Here is an 11,909-nt window from a genome sequence, read left to right as displayed (position 1 = left end):
TTTTTAAATAAATTTTCTTTTAAAATCATAAATAAATAACATAATCTAATTTTTAAAAATTCAGAGTCTTACAATGACTCATTTCACTTCTATAAAAAACATTAACCGAGAAGATAAATAAATTCCAATTTGTTTCCTGAAAATTTTGTTTTAATTTTTTTTTTTGAAATTATTAGAGTAATAATTAATTTTTATGTTTTAATTGTAAAATGATATTTTGTTTACATTAATAAAAAAATTATTTATTCTTTTAACAAAAAATATTAAAATAATCATAAAAATATACATATCAATTTATAATATATATATTGATATAATATTTTTAAAAAATAAATAAATAATAAATAATGATTAAAAAAATATAATTCACTTGTCGACTTCGTACTGGTTTATTTTCTTTATAGTATTGATACGTACAAGGTAATCCTCTTATGAAAGCAAGAACCAATAAAAAAAATACCTAACTCATTAAAGAATTTTTTTTTAACTGATTTAGGTTGGTCAAATAATCAGCTCACTTGTCCGCTTAATTAAGTGTTGGAGGTTTGAATCACACCTTGACAAATTTTTCAATAGAGTTCAAATCCATAACAGATCAGTCAGGTTGAAAAATACGTGGTCAACAAAAAAAAAAATTTAAAATTTTTCTTAATCTCCTCAAATAAATCACTAACCGTCTGTCCCCAGACCTTCCCGCAATCCCCCTTTACGATCACACCACACCAAGTGCTCTCAATTCAACCACTGCTAACAATGAGCCTCCAGTCCCCTCTGAATCCCCAAACAGGATCAAACAGAAGGAGAAGGACTGCACCGATTCCCCCTTCCAACGATGTAATCGACGTTGACAATTTCGTCTTCACCCCAGTCACTCACAAGGGCACAGACAAGACCACACCCATCTCCGTCGAACACTACGCCCTAGACAGGGACCTCCAGCTCGCAATCGCCGCCTCCCTCGCTGTCCCGCTACCTCATCTCATCAACCTATCCTCCGACGACGACGACGACGTCAGCATCCTCGCTGCAAAACCCGAAAATACCCCTTTCGGGAAACGAAGAAAGAGGGACAACAATGAGAACGAGAAAGGCGAGTCCTCCAACAGCGCCCCACCATTCATCTGCAAAATCTGCACCGAAACAAAGTCATTAGTGGAGTCTTTCTGCGTCACCGGTTGCCACCACTCTTACTGCAACGACTGTGTGATACTGTATGTTGGGTCGAAGCTTCAGGAGAATGTGATTAACATTCGGTGTCCGGTGCCAGGATGCAAGGGGCTTTTAGAGCTGGAAGATTGTCGTGAGATTCTCCCGAAGGAGGTTTTCGATCGATGGGGGATGGCCATGTGTGAGGCTGTGGTTGTTGAGGGTGAGAGATTCTATTGCCCTTTCAAGGACTGCTCAGCGCTTATGATCAACGACGGCCGAGAGTTGGTGAGGCAATCAGAGTGCCCTAACTGTCGGAGGCTGTTCTGTGCCCAGTGCAAGGTTGCTTGGCATGATGGGATTGGCTGCGACGAGTTTCAGACCCTGAATAAGGATGAGAGGGAGAAGGAGGATATTATGCTGATGAATCTGGCTAAAACCAAGAAGTGGAGGAGGTGCCCCATGTGCAAGTATTATGTTGAGAAATCTGAGGGCTGCATGTACATGAAATGCAGGTTAGATGTTCGATTGATATTTGATTGACTTGTGGTTATTAATATTATTATATCATAACTCTCATATTCTGTTTCCCTTTAATCTAGGGTGTTTAACAAGACAAAATTACGTGCATAACTATCCATATTCATCTTCATGTAATCTTAGAAGATTAAAACCATTCATGATGCTGCTACATCATACCGTATTGCTACATATTCCCTAGTTAATATTTTTCCTGTGTTTTTGGGTGACAGATGTGGATATGCCTTCTGTTACAGCTGTGGAGCCCTTTCCAACAAAAATACCCACTATTGCAGCAGCTGCAAGCGTTAAGTGCATAGTTCTTAGAGCTAAGAATTACTGCAGACCACCAAAACCCTTAACTAGTGGTTCATCCATTAACTACTTGTATAGATGTTAATGCCTATGGATTTTTGTTAGTTTATTTGCTCAAATCATAATATTTAAGAAAGGCTTGAATATAGTTTATCCCATAATTCCGTTTTATCTAATACTGAATTTGGAACTTATATGTTTGTTAATTCAGCCATATTATTTTTCCCTTTTTCTATTTAAAACTCTGCACAAGATTGCAACTTTTGTATAAAATGACAGCTCAGCGCAAAAACATTTCTCATTCACGCGAGGTCCAGGAAAAACCACATCCAAATGACGTAATATATATACATCACTCGCTGTTTTCACGGTTTAAACCCGTGAGTGAGATCACACAGAGATAACTCAACTATTCTTCCTCTTTCAAGATTGCAACTTTTGTATGGGATAACATATTTTCAATGAGATTCAAATGCAAGCAATAACAATAGAGTATATAGACACATCAAGCAAAAAGAGGGTCAAAATTGTCATGTTGCATATACTATAGCCGACTGCACCATTAAGAAAATATATTAGTGATGCGGAAAATTTTAATGGCCCTTTTGGGGAGCATAATATGTTTATGTTGAAGGTTCAAAATCAATTACACGTGCGAAAGAAGAACAATTTTCAGAACATACCCTTACAATTGAACGGTTTAGGACCCTTGCCATTTACATTTTTCCTAGTCAAATGAGAGAGTTTTTTGAGATTTTTTTCTATAAGTTGAAATGCTGCAGTGAGGACAAACGTATTCCAGCCCATCAGTTTTAGCATAGTCCTGCCATCATAAACAAATCAGAGACAAAGATGAAAAGTTTTCTATTCATTTCTTTAAAGTTTGTGGCTATATGCCAGATGACGTGAAAATTAGAGTGCATGATTTTTCGCACAGTGACACTTGCTGCCCAGATGCGAAAATCGCATTTCAATTGGTATTCACTTGTATACACATCCCAATTGTGACTAAGCCACAAGCAAGACCATAACTTAATAATTACAATCCAACCCAAAATAAAGACAATTGAAATTTCAAATCCAACTTCACTTCCCCTTGAAATTTTTTCACCCACCAAAATGGCAACAAAGACAATTGCCATTAAGCCTTAAATTGCAACATATTTGACAAAAAAACGCGGTAAATCTTTTAAGGCTTTTACTAACCATGAAATTGTTGGTTGTTAAGAATTTAGATCAACAAGGCATTGAGACTAAAGAATCAAAGTTCCATAATACCTTAAATGCCCCAAGTCCCTGCCGCCTATCACATCCAAAGTGAGCCCACTCACCACATATACCACAGTTCACCCAGTCCCCTGCTGCACTACTGTTGAGCCAACATGAAAAGTAAAAGATAGTAATAAGACATAATTTGGCAAATTTCAGTTATATAATAGAGAGGAGACAGACCTGTGACACAACAAGCAGCACTCCCCATCTACGTCATCGTGAGCTAATTCATATTCTAAAAGATAAGTCTCATAATGTCTCTTCAATGTATTGCCAACACCCTGATAACAGAAAGAAACTGTCAATGCTTCTAAGATTGCACATATTCTTAAGTTAAAAGTCCTGAGAATAGCAATAAGCACGAATGCAATCGTTTGCAAACCACAAATACACGCAAAATGTTTCCAATTTATTCACAAAGTTCTAAGAACGATTAAACAGATGTTGCGCACAAAAATATTTCTTGTTTTCCTTTTCCATTTTGTAGAACTTGTTATGAAAAGAACAGACAGTATTTCATGTGAAGGAAAATAGAATCTCTGACAAAGCTGACACAATGGATAATGCAACTAGAGTATCAGATAATTATAGCACAATGAGCAATTGACTTAGGTACGCCACGTCTAAGTCAGCATTTGCATATACAATTTAACATTTTGGTGTTCACTAGAGCTCACAATAATTGCACTTCAGGGAACACCTGATTATCAGAATCAAACATAAGTACAAAACATGCAAATCAGCTTGACATCGTGCCAATGGAATTTACCAAAATTAGCAGCAACAAAAGAAGCACCAAGGATAGACAAGTTACTCACCTCCCAAGTCCAGAACAAGTTATGTTCAAACTTCAATGCAAAAAGTAGGAGAGGGAAATGATAAGAACACAAACTCCTAATACTTAAACAAGGAATAAGCAATGCATATCCTACAATGAATGCTTAACTATGTAAGAGAGTACTAAAAAAAAGGGGAAAAGTATGCATACCATGCTGTTGTAAACTAAAACAAACTACTGAATGCTTGATATGGACAAGAACAACATAGGAAAACATTGGTAAAAAAAAAAACCACACTGATCTCAAATTTAAGATGCTTGATAAAACTGTCAATAAAAAAAAAGGATTATTTAGCAAGGGGGAATGACGTGAAATGTAAGGAAACATTCGGTAACAGTATTTAGCAGGGGGAAATGACTTGTAATGAGGAAAACAGAGATAACATTACAATCCATACCGTCATTCTATTTGTCAGAGTGTGATTGCGCATCTTTGAGAAAACTTGCCCTTTCCAGTTGATACCATTCCCAACATGAAAGCCTCCTCTTGAAACCACCTGAAATGCTAATGTGTTAGTCACAAATTCTAGAATACCATGCAACTAGCTTTACATAGTCAAATGTTCGTACCTCTCTATACAGGTTGAAAAGATCAAGGCGTTTTGCATTGAGAATGGCATCAGGAAACTCCGCTATCCCACCCGGTGGGACTAGGCGATTATGCCCTCGATGGATTAGAAACTGCATCACATCCCTCAAGAATTCCTCCTGCCAGACAATTTATGAGAAACCCAGTCAAAGATTAAAAAAATTGCATTGATAATATCATATCTGACACAAGGATAAGGTCAAACATGGCATGATATCAATGAGGATAGCAAAGATCACCAAGCAAAAATCAAGTAAACACCTCTGAGCAAACTCGTATCGGAGCTCTGTCACAACCATGCTTTTTCATAGGTAGCGGATTTAAAGAAATAACCTGAAGAGCTTGAAATGTGTTTGATGCAGATTTCCTCTTTGGTACAGAATTTATGCCTACAACATTATGCCTAATAGGAGCAAGTAACTGATTTGACTTTCCATGTTCCCCATGCCTTTCACCCTCAGATAATCCCGAAAAGGGAAGAATCTTATGATAATTAGAATGAGGAATTGGTCTCATTGCAGCAAAATCTAATTTATGTCTATCACTACGAAAATCCTCTGACTTTTTCCTAGAGCATGGTTCAAATCTTTTTCGACTAGGTGCTGGAGGCATCAGCCATGTAGGATACCCAGAGAAAACAGGATCATTACTAGAGTTTTCTTTCCCCTTCCTAGTACAAAAGAAAAGGAGACGTTCAGCATCATCTTTATGAAATGATGCAACTGGCAATCCTTGAATACTAGCAACTCCCAAAATCACTAGGCTACGGTATGATACATTAGGAGCCAGCTGTCTCAGAATCTGCGAACAAATAACAAAACACCCAAGTCAAAAGATAAGGTCCTGCACTAAATTGAAACTTAAGTAATGAGAATTCAACAAAGATCATGCCGTCACAACTGCTTAAAAGATCAAGCCAATTCATTGGAGAGGATAATAATGCCAAAATAATATTTAGCTGTTCAAAATATAGAAAAGCCGAGAAGCTAACAATGTAATATAGACCTAATACAACAACAACGCCATTCATAGGAGAGGATTATAAATAACTTCATATGTTCTGCCAAAATAATATTTAGCTGTTCAAAATATAGAAAAGCCGAGAAGCTCACAATGTAATATTACAGACCTAATACAACGACGCTAGTGGGGTCAGCTACATAGATCAAATGACGTCATTATGTCATATCATATATCATGTTTATAGCAACGCTGTTTGCGCATAGATCACCTTTCACCACCTCGTGTATAGTCTTTTTAGGTCTTTCTCTATCTTTCAGCACTTGTCTCACCCTTCTAACTAGATTGCTCTGCCAATCTTCTTCCCACATGTCCAAATCACCTAAAACAAAATTCTACTATCATTTCAACAAAAGATTCTACACCAACTTTCTCTCTTACATCCTCATTCCATATTCTATCTATACGTGTTTGGCCACTCATCCATCTAAACATCCACATCTCTGCTAAACTAAACTTGTGTTCACACTTACCCTTTTATGGTCCAATACTCCGTTCCATATAACATAGCTGACCTAATTATAGTGCAATAAAATTTACCCTTAAATTTTATAGGTACTTTTTTGTCACATAAAACTAGACACACTTCAACACTAACCAGCCCGCCTGAATCCTGTACAATAAGATGCTTTCCCAGTTTTCACTTCTATGTTAGTGTTTCCCCTCCTCGTTTCGAACTTACATTCCATATATTCAGCCTTACTATGGCTTATGCACAAAGAATTCATCTTTAAAGCTTCTCTAAACAAATCTAATATATATTTTAAATCTTCCCTTGATTCTCCCATAAAGATGATGTCATCGACAAAAAAGCATGTACCACGGAAGTTTGATTATGATAGATAAAGTTCGATTCTTTTTTTTTATTATTTCTGTCACAAACACCAAAAATAACTAAAAGATGGCATTCAAACAATTTCAGCTATTCCTTCTATTTCTAGAATGAAGTCATGCCTGCTTTAAAAAGTCTGAGAGACCAGTATAAGGACCTTTAAAGCATAAGTTAAAAGACAACAACATTTTATGTGACCTTATACTGGAAATGAAGGACCATCAACCATGTAAGGCTTCATAAACAAAGTTTATAATAATCATATATAACACAATAGAGAAATCCTGTCTTGCAAATCCTCCTATATTGGCTAGCATTGCTTAATCTTCTCACCAACTAACAAAATGGAATTATTTACTTGAGCAGTGTACACCACTTTATTTATTAAATCTACATATAGCATCTCATAAATCCATACATCTTGTTAATATAACTAGTGCATCCAAGTAACCCAGTTATTCATCATCATAACAGAAGCAAGAACTTCCATATAAAAAAGACACCATCAAAGTTGATCATTAACCTGTGAAGCCCATGCAGGAACACGCATGCAAACTTCAAAGACGCTTGATCCACAGGCTACTGAGGATGATCTTCGAGGCTCAGAGTAAGACAATTTGCTTCGTACGTGATTAGGAACTGCTTGAACAAGTTGACTCTTCTCAATGAGCTCTTTTTTAATATGATTCTCCAAAAGCTGAGGAAATCCCAAAGAAAGTAGAAAAATAGTACGAGTAAATAAGAAGTTAAAAGAGTACAGATGTTGAAGGTCATGAAAACATAATTCACCCTTGCCTGATCATTAAAACAAGTGTCTGCACTACCAGACACCAAAAGTGATATATGAGCAGAACTACAAGTGGATATATCACAACGCATGGTCACCAAACCACGTGAGAATGTTGCTGCTTGGAGAGGTGGTAGTGGAGCACTATAAAATACGTTCAATGGGAAAAATAATTAAATAATGACAGAATAAGATGCTGAAAAGAAAAAAAGAAAGAAAAAGAAGAGAAGAAACTAGAGAATAAAAACTCATAGTCCTAGTATGGCCAACTCTTTGCCTATTCCACAAATTCTTGTGTTATTTACACTAGATGCTATGATGTTATTTAATCAATATAACTGACCCCACCTATGAGGATAATATTTGAGTTATTGTTGTTAAACAAGTCATATCAGTTCAAAAGTTAAATATTAGTGCTCCTAAAAAATACACGCGTGGATTTGTTTGACAGTCACTTATAAAATATCCCAGTCAACCAAAATAATCCTATATTCCTATTTTCAACAGAATAATATATAATTAAACATCACAGGAATATAAATGTGTCATCTATCACAAACATCAAATACCTTGTTCGGTTGTAAAGTTTACATCCACGTATCTGCAGAAAAGCCAGAACAAAGTGAAAACAGAAATACTAGACATCAGCAATTAAAAGAACTTCCCAGTAAGGAGAGTACAAATAGTAGACCAGATGGATTTGAGGTCAACAGTTAAAAGGTAGAATAAAACCACTATATTTAAATTGTGTTGACAAACAAATTTTACATGATAATATCATTATGTCCTTTGACCCCCGTATATTGGGAAAAAGCTTGGTGTTGTTACACTTATATGGTCACTAAATTATACCAGATTTTCATTATTCCAGTGATTTAAGGAAAAACCACTGCATCATGTGGCACTTATCCTCGATGTGATCTTGATATTGGATAAACAGTTTACTTTGGGTGTGTTATTGATGAAACATAACAACCTTTAAGAATAAAAAAACGTTAGGAACAAGTACCAAACTGATCCATCCATATTCCTCTATCGTATTATGTTCATGTAGATTGTATTGTCCAGACAATTTGAAAAATGCAATAAGTTTTTCTTCAAATAATGACAGATCTTTTTAAGGTCCAAATTTAGTACAACAGCTGATCAAAGGAAAGCAAGCAATTTCAAGGAAAAAGCATACAAAGATGCAGCAAATCCTTTTATTCAGAGCACATATTACAAGTTGTTAAGCATTTGAAAATGCTGTACGTCCAACACCCAAAAAGGAACAAAAGATAACCCAAGAACTGCAAACAATCATATACAGGCCACTTACTTCTGTGCATAGGAGAGCATTAAGTCCATCCTCTAATGACCCCAATAAAAAAGCATCCTTTTCCAAGGAAAGAAAGAAGAAGCAAAAAAAATTAGTTTTTAACAGGTAAGTATTAAGGGGAGTTACAATAACAACCTTCTCAAAAGCCAAATAGCTAAGTCATGCATGCCTACCAAAGTGCAATTAACTCCACAAACAAGAAATCTCATGTTCACATCAGTATCATATATTGTTATAGCAGAAATGCTCTCAGGTTCAGTCTCCTCCTGTTCTATGTCATGTTCACTTGTACCAACATCAATATTGGGAGGGTCACCAAGAATTTGTGGCCCAAGCTTGCCACCACCTTTATTATTGTTAGGAGGAAAGACATTGTTTCGTACACAGTATAGTCTGAAAGTTGCAAGAGCAAGCTGGAAAGCATCCCATGTGTGACTCGATGTACTGTAGTGCATAATATCAATCATCAGAAACAAAATATTATTTCATATACATGCTATATATATTGATTAATATATGTATATACATAAGAAACAATCCATAACAAAACTGCATCCAATTTCTGCAACTTGCTAAAGGCAATTAAAAGGAGCAAAAATATCTCATGTCATTGCTTCATTACTAGAAGCCAAAGTTAATTAGTGAAGTGTGATGACAATCTGATAGAAACAAGTTGTTTGTTCCTTTTAAGCTACTTTAGCAGGTTTAGTAGCAGTAGGGCTAGGCCTAGCTGCTGCTCATAAATACTAGGGATTAGTTAGTTTTAAGTCAGTTAGAAAAAAATCTGTTCAGTTTGTTGGTTCAGGAGAGGAAAAATTCTCCCAGAGAGTTGGTTAGTTCCAACAGTATACTTCAATAAGGGGATTGTGATTCACAATCCCCAGTTCATCAATAAAATCCCTAATTCTGCTAGATCTCAGTTCCTATCACAATCGTAAACCCATTGCCACCCAGGAAATAACAGAAATGACAAATGAGTACAGACAATGATAAAAGTAAAGCTCAACAGCCCCAAGCTGGTAAATGACCATACCTCTGTGCCACTGAGAACAAAGCTTGATGAAAATGAGAAGCTGCATACTTTAAAAAGTCATTTTCCCAATATATGGTGTAAGGAATTCCCTGCCAAACAGAACCTTAATTAAATTGCTTTTCACTGGAAATGGGAGTTAGGAAAAATATAATCACATTGACTAATTTTTATTAGAAAAAAGCCCATATCTTGTACTGTCACGTCTTTAAGGGCCATTTCGAGTAGATAAGTTATTTAAGCACTTCTATGAAACGAACTACTAAAAAATAGCTAATGCATAAGTTATATTATAGAAGGTATATGGTAAGATTAACATAAGTGTTTCTTTCGAGTATTTCTGAAAAAATGCAGATTAAGAAGCTAGATATTTAGATTCTCAAAAAGCACTAAAAATGACTTTTTGGGATGTTATAAGCTTTATGGCTAAATGTGACCAAAAAATATTAAAATTGTCTCTTTTTAACTTCCATAGAATTAAAATAAAATGATATGCGGGTTTATCGGAACAGGTGGTAAGTCCTGCTTTAGCACCCAAATTTAACAATGATCTCTTTAAATTCTTTCAGACCAATCTAACTTTTCAGATAAAAAAATTACTATAGATTGCCTGCTATCAATGTGACCTTAGAGTGGAGTGCCTCTGCCAAGTTTTCTCCCTTAGGAGTTTCCAAATAAACCTACAAAATCACCGGAAAATAGGTTGGGAACAAAACACCACACCATCCATGTCAAACAATCATGAAAGAAAATCACTATTCATATGACACTCACAGTATTAGGTAATTTTGAACAAAACAATGCACATAATGCTTCTGGACTAGACAGGTCAAAATCTTCCCATATAAGAGATCCAATTTCTCCACTTTCTTCTAGCTGTCTACCTTGTAGGTAAACAAAATCTGGCTGCAGTTGCTCAATTACTCGACCGAGTTCATCCACAGTAGGTTTAGTTAATACCGTCACCTAAAGAATTCTCACACAAGTTCAACATGCCATTCCATCAGAATTCTTCTAAATGCAAATCAAACAAAACAAAAAAAAAATTAAAACAAAAGGAACGAACTCAGTGGTCACCTCAAGACGACCAGAGGAAGAAAGCTCCGGAAAGGGGTATTGTGATTGATTCTCCGAAGCAGAAGCTTCCTCTTGCTTCTCTTTTTGCTTATCCTCACATGATTTACCACCATTCAGGACAGCAAGAAGACTAGAAGGCCTTGAAGAACCCTGAGAATGGAACATCATTTTTTATGCATGCCAGAGGCACAAGTTCTCCAGTTAAATATCAGTAAAAAAGGGCACATTAACAATTCTCACTAAAAGAACTAAAAACCCAAAACTACTACAATAACTTCTTCAATGTTCCCCAACTGGTCTATCTGTCTATCTATCTACTTATCTATCTATCTATCTATCAACCCAACGCCTCTAACCATTGCAAAACCACCAAAACAAAAGAAATCATAGAACACCAAATTAACTCCTCAAGATGGCAAATCCACCAAGAAATAAGCAAGTATGAAAAAGGTTCTGGCTTGCAAAAACCCAGCAATTTGGCGAATAAAATAAAGGAACTTTGAGAAAGAAGAGAAGGCAGCGAGCAAGCTCAAGGGGAGGCAAGAATTCTGCTAACCAAATTGGTCAAAACGAGGTAATATCCTCAATCCACAGCTAGGCTAAAACGAAGAAATCAGAAGGAAAATCCAAACCCCTAAATCGAAGAAACGCTGCCTAATAGGTCTGAAAAGGAAGCAAATTCTTTAACCCCCAATTCACCACCAAACTAAAAGACCCGTTAGTATATTAGAAAGAAAAATGAAAGGAATAAAAAAATAACAAATTACTTATGCGCCTTAAAACAAAAACAAAATGAATAAAGAAAGAAAGAAAAACTGAGAGACCTTTTTGTGTTTGTGTGTATTGAGGACACAGTCCCTAAAACATTCTTACTCTTGAAAGCACAAGTGATTGGGGTCAGTCAAAGTAACCAACATCACCACACAAAAAGCATTAAAAATCCTGCCCACGTTGTTGTTGTTGTTGTTGTTTGGCCAGCGATTTCCTAAATCCATATACGTACGATTCTGATTAGATTTAACCTTTTGACGAAACAATATATATAATGAGATCAAATCCGAAAGAAATAGATTAAAATAATAGAAGGGGAGAATGAAAATGAAAATGAAAATGATAATTGTATATAGATAGCTAGACAGATAAATTCCTGTTCTTATTTTATATAG

General features: G+C 35.8%; 2 protein-coding genes across 2 annotated transcripts; one reads left to right on the top strand and one right to left on the bottom strand.

Moving 5' to 3' along the window:
• Positions 1-674: 674 nt before the first annotated feature.
• Positions 675-2,222, top strand: LOC107479425 (E3 ubiquitin-protein ligase RSL1). Its single transcript, XM_016099559.3, has 2 exons — positions 675-1,661; positions 1,899-2,222. The coding sequence occupies exons 1-2, from the start codon at positions 754-756 to the stop codon at positions 1,975-1,977; spliced, it is 987 nt and encodes a 328-aa protein (XP_015955045.1). The 5' UTR covers positions 675-753; the 3' UTR covers positions 1,978-2,222.
• LOC107479426 (AT-rich interactive domain-containing protein 4) lies at positions 1,502-11,557 on the bottom strand. The gene is made up of 16 exons (XM_021138464.2): positions 10,744-11,557; positions 10,441-10,632; positions 10,293-10,346; positions 9,670-9,758; positions 8,810-9,080; positions 8,637-8,693; positions 7,888-7,919; positions 7,327-7,462; positions 7,055-7,228; positions 4,941-5,480; positions 4,661-4,798; positions 4,489-4,587; positions 3,433-3,533; positions 3,259-3,349; positions 2,664-2,803; positions 1,502-1,640 (listed from the first exon to the last, which is right to left on the bottom strand). Exons 1-15 carry the CDS (start codon positions 10,909-10,911, stop codon positions 2,708-2,710), a joined length of 2,238 nt encoding a protein of 745 aa, XP_020994123.1. The 5' UTR covers positions 10,912-11,557; the 3' UTR covers positions 1,502-1,640; positions 2,664-2,707.
• Between the last annotated feature and the right edge of the window lie 352 nt (positions 11,558-11,909).

This window comes from Arachis duranensis, chromosome 3, assembly GCF_000817695.3.
Source record: "Arachis duranensis cultivar V14167 chromosome 3, aradu.V14167.gnm2.J7QH, whole genome shotgun sequence".
NCBI classification, from domain to species: Eukaryota; Viridiplantae; Streptophyta; class Magnoliopsida; order Fabales; family Fabaceae; genus Arachis; species Arachis duranensis.
This window is presented reverse-complemented; position numbering and strand designations above follow the sequence as displayed.